The sequence below is a fragment of the Ciconia boyciana genome, chromosome 9 (assembly GCF_034638445.1).
Source record: "Ciconia boyciana chromosome 9, ASM3463844v1, whole genome shotgun sequence".
Lineage (NCBI taxonomy): Eukaryota > Metazoa > Chordata > Aves > Ciconiiformes > Ciconiidae > Ciconia > Ciconia boyciana.
The window spans coordinates 41264210-41272865 of NC_132942.1; the positions used below are offsets into that span (position 1 = coordinate 41264210).

General features: G+C 44.4%; 1 protein-coding gene across 4 annotated transcripts in view; it reads left to right on the forward strand.

The window, feature by feature from the left end:
- CMIP (c-Maf inducing protein) overlaps positions 1-4711 on the forward strand; it is a 139953-nt gene extending 135242 nt beyond the window's left edge. For all 4 annotated transcript variants that reach the window (XM_072872847.1, XM_072872848.1, XM_072872850.1 and 1 more), the window contains exons 20-21: positions 152-222; positions 2773-4711. In XM_072872847.1, coding sequence (XP_072728948.1) covers positions 152-222; positions 2773-2826 — 125 coding nt within the window. In that variant the 3' untranslated portion in view covers positions 2827-4711. The remainder of the gene's footprint in view (positions 1-151; positions 223-2772) is intronic.
- Positions 4712-8656: the final 3945 nt, after the last annotated feature.

An 8656-nucleotide genomic window follows, 5' to 3' on the forward strand; every position in this document is an offset into this window, starting at 1 on the left:
ATCCATTTGTACATCTATATTTTACACTCTTCAGCTTTTTCTTGAGAGTGCTGCACATAGTCATGTCTTGTTTATGCTTTGGCCTACTGTAAGCCTGATATTTTAAGAAAATGCAGCATGATCATAAATATCTGTGTGTTTTCTCTTTTAGCCATGAAGAGCCTGTGTAGTTTAAATATGAACAGCACCAAACTTTCAGCAGATACCTATGAAGATCTCAAGGTATTTCTGAATTGCATCCACTAAAGATGAGAAGTAGCTGGCCCAGGAGGACTTGCAGATTTAGCAAGTACCTGGCGGTAGTGCCTAGTGCAGAGGGAACTGGCCCCATAGAGTGGGTAGCATGAAAATCATCTGAGGAGGGTGAAGTGGATTATTTTGCAGAGATAATGACTGAAAACAGCATTCTGAGGTTGCTGGCTTTGATGGACTCGGGAAACATTTAATATGCTGAATGAACGAGTGAGAGATGGAATCAGAAACTGAGTCTTTCTGCCAGTGCTAGCAACAGTAAAGGTTTCGTAAGTAGGAGCATATTTGTTGTTTCCGATGAGGATACACAGACAGGTAAAATCTAGGGGATACCTCCAAAGCCATGTCCTGTACTGTTAACAGGACCAAAAGTAGCATGGGTGAACAGCATTATGGAGCTTTGATTCAGAATGCAAAGGGAGAATTAAAAGCATTGAGGAAGGTGCAAGTTTATCTTGACACCTCTTGGACTGGAACTGGGCTTTAAACAGAAACACCTGCACAAGAGCTCAGTTCCCGAATTTGACATGTAAGGTGTCTGGTGTTACCATTTGTACTGTGAATTTACAATCACTTAGGCAAAATGGTGTAAAGAACTAGAATGTAGCTGTGGGAGGGGAATGGCCCCAGGTGGTTTCAGACAAGGACTGCCTGAGATGCGTTGGCTTTCATGACTTCACATGGACTTTATTTTCACTCTGGTGCTGCATGAGTCACATCTCCCAAAGTCTTACCTTATAAACACAAGTGCTCAAGATGAAACTCCACATTATGTTGTCTTGTGTGTTGAAACCTTAAGATTGTGCCAGGTTTATTCAAAAAGGTCACAACCTTGCGCTGAGTTTCGAACTTGAGGCAAGTCCTGAAACTGCTCTGCTTTCAAAATTCACTGCAAATGTGTATCTTTGGTTCTGGCTGTGGAGCCAGGGCTCCCCCAGGGACTCGGTTGCAATGCTGCTAGCATGGATTTTTCAAGATTAAGTTTTCAAAACTTGTGTCACAATTGTATATGCAAAGAAGTCGTCCTTGGAATTAACAGCTGGCTTGCAGATGGGTTCACACAATGGAGCTTGTATCAGGCCCCAAGCATTTACAGACAATCAAGGTCAATGCTGTATTTGGCCCAGGGCTCTGAAATTGAGTCTATTGAAAGGCTCCTCCAGTCCTACCCCTGCTTCTGAGCCCCTTTGCCACTAACTTCAGACCGAAACTCATATTTTCCTAACCGGTTCCCTCTGCTCTGGTATTGCATTAACAGTCCTTAGCAGCAACACAAGAAAGTGACTTGCCAGGGCAAACAGCAAAACTGGCTGTGAGCAAAGTCCCGATGATTGTAGAGAATTAAAAAAGCTGAGAAAACAGGCGTGCGTCACTTTTTCCCCTCTCACCTCTTTCATTGAGATTTGTCTCAGTGGCCATTTTTTTAGAGCTCTGTGTGTGTTCAAAGGGAGGGTTTCTTTCCCTGGGGCACATGGTTGTAGGTCTGTTGAGAACAGCTCAGACTTCAAAGAACGTATTTTTGATACAAATCTTTCCTTCTCCCCTTGGTCTGCGAGAGCATTTGGGGCACAAGCCAGTGGTGACATTTCCTCTCCACTCCATCCCCCACCCCACTAAACACGCTTGCACACACACACAGACACCCACATATGTACCAGGCAGGCTGAACCAGACAATAAATAAACACCCACTACTGAAGTCATTATTGCCTAACTGAAAAATTATTTGCTGGCAGTGTCTGTAGGATTATGACTAGCTCTTATCAAAATATGCGTGCACATAAATCAAGGAGTGAGGTAATAATGACTCCTAGAAACTTCCAACTCCTCAATTATGCCCTAGCCTAATTAAGCGTGTTTGTTTGTTTTGAGAGAATTAGCCATACAATTATGGTCAGAGAGCATGGAAACGGGATCGACAAGAAGGAACAGTGCAAACAACCGATTCCCATCTGCCTCGCGCAGGGTAATTCAGGAATAATACGTCCAAATGTAGTGGATTTATGGAAGGGAAGACCACAAAGACACCGAACGTTGCTAACACTCTCCAAATTTTTTTAATACATGGAGGGAAAAATCAAGCAATGACTTGGTGTGGAGGCTGAAGAAGGAACATGTGGCTGGCTCCTGCAGTTTGAGTCCACTGCCTTCACGGCTGGAGTTTGACAAACAAATTTTGCTAAGCATTTGTATAAAAAATGAAGATTGGGGTCTGATCCGGACCTGATCGTTGGTGCATAGGTTTTACTAGAGCCACTCGTTTTTGCTGCAGGTGTGACTTAGTCTTGTGTGTCTGTAAAGGCTCAGCATCTTGTTCCTTCATTAACACCTGTATGCTTCAGCTCACAGCTGACCTCGGCACTGGTACTCTGCAGGGTTGAGGTCGTAGCGCATCTTCCTGCAGTTTGTGGCCAATAGATCAATCCTCCCAGTTTGCTGACGGTACAGATTTGACGGGAACTTTTTTCCTGAGTCCTGAATGTGTGTTATTAATTGTGACCTTTTCCTACCCTCCCCACAGGCTAAACTACCCAATCTGAAAGAGGTGGATGTCCGCTACACCGAAGCATGGTGAACTCTCCCTGCCTCCAACTCTTCTCTTTTGCTTCTCATGAGAAGGAAAAGATTTTTAAAACAAACAGAGAAAAACAAACCAGAAAATAACTTTTGGCTAATACCTGTAGAGCAGTGAGTCCTGGGACTTGGTGGTAGGAGTCGTGGTTGTGGGGTAGAGGAGTGGCGTTGTGTGTGTCGGGGGGACGGGGCAAGCCTGGACCCAGCTGGATTCTTTCAGCTTTGTGATTTCAGAATCAACATAATTTAAATCGAAAAGGAAGGAAAAAAAAAAAAAAGACTTCGTAGCAGCAAGAGGATTATAAAGAGGAAAAAAACACCTTTGTGGATTTTATTTGCCTTTGTGTTTTATGCCGTGTGGAGAAAAAAAAATATATTCCTTTGTCATTATTTACCTGGGTTTCCTTGGCTGGCACCCATCCAGTCAGAACTCCTCTTTCACCAGTTTTGCTCCAGAAAAATCAAACTTACAAAAATCTCAAGAGAAGAAAACCAAAACTGATAAGATTTTCACCTCCCCCGTGTCCTTGCAGTTGTTATGCAAAGTAATTTTGTTGTACATAAGATTTACATAATGCACCTATTTAAGAAAATGGTTCACAAATAACAGGTCTGGGACCTGTCTTTTATTTATGAATTGTTAATTCTTTTACCCTTTTTTTGCGTATAGTACTGTATAAACTAGTTTGCTGTCTTGTTGTTGTTTTTTTTTTTAAAAGGAAATGTCCTCCTTGAAGAATTGCCTTTTAGTAACGCATACTGTATTATACTCCCTCTCTGTCACAACAGTCATTGCGTTGTCTTTTTGATTTCAAAATGCCTCAAACATCAAACAGGAAGGAAAATATCTATCAAGGGGGGTATGGTTGTGGGGGAGGGAGTGCAGGGATTAATAAAAGTCACATTTCCTTCCGAAGTCTGAAAACTTTCTTTTAGTCTTTCAAACCATGTCAGGTTTAAAGATGGGAGATGGGGAAAAGACGTTGTTTATTTTGCCCATGGGCTATTCGCAAAACTCTGTAGATTTTACAGATTGCCTCGGTTGTTTTCTGTTTACGTCCGATATTTCAAAAAGAGAAAAAAAAGCTCTCCCTCCATTTTGTGCACCAGCTTTTTCTATTTTTTTCCCCCTCCTCCCCTCCCTCCCCCTACCTGTTCTGTGCACGCATTGTTCTGCATGTTCCTCTGGGGAGACTGAAAAAATAGCGTTGTTGCTGATCCGATAGCTCTGACCTGTCTGTAAATGTGACTGCTACATTTTTCAAATTCCACAATTGCTTAGAAGATGATTTTTTAAAAATTGTGGTTTCTTTTATAACTATGCTGTTGACTTTTTTTTTCATAATGAGCCTTCATTGTACAGAGCTGCTTATTTAAAAAAAAACAAAACAAAAAAAAGTTTTTCCTCTGTTTAACACCTTTATTTTATTCTTCAGCACCTCAAGGTTTCACATACAGCCAATGTAATTTTTTATATATAAATATATATATATTTAATCTTATTCAATGGAAGCCAAGCTTTTGTTTTTGGTTTTTTTTGTTTGTTTTTTTTTAACTTTGTTGCTACGTAGACAACTCCTACCCAAATCATGTTCTTTTTTTTTCTTTCTTTTTTTTTTTTTTTTTAAATAAATGAAACAGAAATTGAGTCTTAACTCATGTAGTGTGCCAGGTTTTTTTCCCCTTCAAATCCCAAACTGTATGCGGATGCAGTGTGGGAAGAAAGAAGAAAAAAAAAAAAAAAAAAAAAAAAAAGAAAAATTATGCCAACATTTTCCTTAGCACTGTTGCTTTTACCAATGGTTTACTACTACTGTTCTGTAGCTGTGTACAAAGAGATGTGAAATAATTTCAGGCAAAAATAAACTGTAAGTGAATATCTTTTAGCTGCGTGCTTTGTCTTTTCTTTGAAGGAAGCTTTCGCTGGCCCGATGACGCAGGGATGCTGTGGGAGGCGCAGAGACGCCAGAGCCGGAGGACGATGGCTTACCGAGGACGGTGCCTCAAAGAGCTGCGCTCTCGCAGCTCACTCTGTGCCACCGCTCCGCTCTGCGCACCGGTGCCTCGGTGCTGCCCCTTTCCTCCCATTGCAAAGCGGGGGGACCAGCAGGCAGCCGTCGTGGGTGTTTCCCACCAGCCACCGTGTTTTGAGGCACCATCACCTACAAGGGACGAGGAGGAGGACAGATGAGTGTCTGCGCGTCCGGTTCTTGCGTCCCTCCCTGAGACCGTTTATCTCCGCACCATTCCTAGTCCTTCACAGGCTCAAGGAGTTCTTGCACTGGCCATCAAAAGAGTTGCATTGGTGGGGTTTTTTTGCACTGGTTGCCTGAGGTAGGCAGTACTGGAAACGCTGGGGCATTTCCAGACTCAAGAGGGGTTTCTGTATATTAAGGTGCGATTCAGGGCAGCATCCAAATGGGAGGGATCTGCTGCGTTTGCGTTCTGCTCACTGTCCTTGATAAAGCACACTGGTTTGTGGGCTGGACGCCAGCAGAAAATCCAGCTGGAGCTTCACAACTCTGTTTCGATCATCTAGACAATTACTAAACTTCTTTAGCTTTCAAATAAATGGGCCCCACTTGAAACCAATTCCTGCAGATGTTCTAAGAGGCATCTTCATCATCTATGTTACCTAGCTCCTATACTCTCATTTTTATCTGTATTTCTGTCCTATTCCACAAAACAGGCTTTAGGACACTGAGAAATGCAAGTGTTTGAACTGTGTTTCCAGCCAAGGTAAGAAGTGCTCACAGGATGGCCCTTGATAAAGAGAATAAACTGTGCCTTTATTTTTTTCCCCACTGAAACAAGACAGCTGTAGCTGAGGCTGTGTCAGGCTTTTTGAGTCTTTTTCCCCTTGAGCAGTCACTGCTCCATATGGGCTGTCCTCCCCTGGCAACAGCAGGGACTTCACAAAGCCTTTCTGGACCCTGAATAGCCAGAAACGTTCCCGTGATGCCTGAGGGACTGAGAAATTGCCCAAGGAAGGAGAGCTTTAGGCACACGTTGGACACAGCTTCTTTTCCTCCTGCGGGCAATGATCCCCTCTCCTGCGGCTCCCCAGGCTCTGCCTTCTGGGGAATCGGCGACAGCAGTTGGGTTCTGCAACCTCGCTGGCCCATCAAGCAGTGGAAGAAGCTTGAACATCCGTGCTGCGCTGGTCTCGCTGTAATGCCACGCGGGTGGCTTGGAGTAAGCAGGGAAAGGGCGTGCATGAGACCCCCTTCACCACCTGCCCCGGTCCTGCCTCCTGCAACGGCCTCCAACAAATCGCTCCTTTGTGCTTCGTTCCCTCTGCCGAACCAGCAAGTATTCGTCCCTGTGATGGCAGCAGGCTAAACAAAATCGGAGCGAGCTCGAAGATGATCAAGGTGTTGCTAAATAAAATGGTACTTGTGGTCTGTCTCACCTTGCAGGAGTCATCTCTGTGCCAGGGCAGGTGCCTTTGGCCTCCAGCCCGCAGCAATTACAGAGCAGCATTGTTAGAAATTTCCGAGGATCGTGTCAGGCCGGGGATTCTTGGTTACAAAAGGGGAGGATTAGACGTGGCGTAATAACAGATGCTGTATCTCGGCTTGCGCTTGGAAAGGTTTTTCTGAGTTTTCTCTACTACAGGGCTTGTAGAAGGCCCCGGCCATTTCACCTGGATAATGATGCCTTTCTACCTGCTTTTCAGCTGCTGCTTGCTGATAAAATGAGCCATTAAAAAGCTGCCCGATTTCATTTGGGAGGTTACTGCAGCCCACCTTCCCAGGGACTGTGAATACCAGGGGTTTGTCTAACCTACAGCTTTTGGCTTTCAACCCGAACTAGTGCGATAGCTTTGATGCAAGTCCGAAGAGCACAAAGCTGCAGCACTGCCTTTGTTTCAGGGGCAATTTTCTCATGTCCTTGTTAAAACCCTGCAGTTGTCCTACCTTCCCATTGCTTCTTCCACTGCTCACAGCTATGTTTTGAGTTTCAGAAGACCAAACGCAGAGATCAATCTCACAAAGTACCAGTTGCCTCCAGTTTCCCAGCTGGGTGGATACAGCTTGTTCGTTGCTCAGAGAGTAAAATATATGCCTAAAATCCCAACAATTAAGCGTGGATTTGCTTGGAGGGGAGTGCCGAAACAGCTGCTGACCTGAAGAGTCATTGTCGTATTTCTACCAGGTAAGAGCTTGGTATGGTGTGTTCATATGGTCCTTTCACACAAGGTGGAGCCTGGCTTGTCTACGAGTCCTGTCCGTGAGGACCTGAAGCTATATCTGCCCAATGCTGGTCGTGGGACCTCATGGGGAGATGTAGGTGGTGGCACCAGGGCAGGTGTGGAGCATCTGGGCTGTCCTCAGGGCAGATCTGCAGGTTGCTCAGTGCCCTCTTGAGGTCTGTGGGTATCCTGATCTCCTGAGAGCCGGCTGCGTGTCCCCAGAGCAGGCAAGCTGTGTCAACAGGCTTTGAGCGGGCCTTGTCCCCATGTCAGGGCTACCACTGCCAAGCAGGGGAGAGGCTCCATCTCCGAGCCTCAGCACTGACCACAAAAAGTGTGTCTGATATTCTTCACTCCTTACGCTTCTCAGAGAGCGACAAGCCTCTGTTCAGGTAAAGTCCTCTTGGAAATACAGCGGGAAGGTCTTTGGAGCGAGCAGAAAGACCTTGTTGGTAGATCTGTGTAGGACCTGGACTCTGGACTAGCAATCCCTAAATGCAGTAAAGGTATGAAATAGTGATGATGGGCTCAAACAACAAAGCATGGATGCCAGCTCTGCCCGAGACTGCTGTCTTCTGGACAACAGCAGGAGATGGGGCTGTTCCCATCTTTGGGACTTCCACTCCCCTGATGGCTGGGAGCAGGAGTAACCTCCTGCCTCATATGTACAAGGATTTCTAATCTGGAAAAGAGCTCCTTGAAACTTTCTACACATCTGCAAGCAGTAAGACTGTAGTGCTACCATCATTCTCACGCTAAAGGCAATGCTGACCTCTCCCAGCCTCTGTAAAGCCAAGAAGCTGTACCTATTAGAACACATCAGTCAACTCTATTGCTGTGTCTTGAATTTTTAATGATTTTTTCCAACTAAATAGAGTACATGCATCAAAAGATTCGTTTTAAGTGGAGGTTATCATCCAGTTTTTTTCCATTTTCTTTTCTATTGACTGGGGAACATCTTAAGTAAATATTTGAGATAAGCCATTTTTATTAATAACAGATCTTGGAATATCCTTTTTGCCAGTAATGTTAAACATGCTGGTATTTTTCCTGCTAGCCTGGTACCTGCTTTTTTTATTATTCTTTTTAGGTGATCTCAGTTTCATGCTTTTCACCAACCAGATAGAACAAATCCTGTAATATATTTGTATTTTTAAAATAGGCCCTATCAGATTTTAAATGTATACATACAAAAATCTCACAGTGACGCAAGTTTGGATTGATTGTTGTTTATTTATAAAAGAGAGAAAAATATTGAAAAACTAGTCTATTGACTAGGATTTTATGTTGTTCTCTGATCCTATTTTACCAGCCATCTCCCTTCAACGTGGCGTTTTTTCCAGTCCTGACGGACGGGATGAGCGGCAGCAGGGCTGGGGGAGCATCCCCATGCCTGCCTGCCTGGGGCTGGGCGGATGAGGCTCATCAAGATCTCCTTCCCGGTAAGGAAAAGAGCAAACCCCGCTCTGTCTGCACGATGAGCTAGTGTAGAAGCAGGATTTTTCCAGTGTAACAAAAAAAATAAATCAAACCTTTATAAGAATCCCAGCTACAGACAAAAGAAAAATTCCCCATGACTCAGGGAGAAGGGCTGCGTATGAGAGGGGTAGCCAGGAAAGCCAAGCTCAGCTGTAAC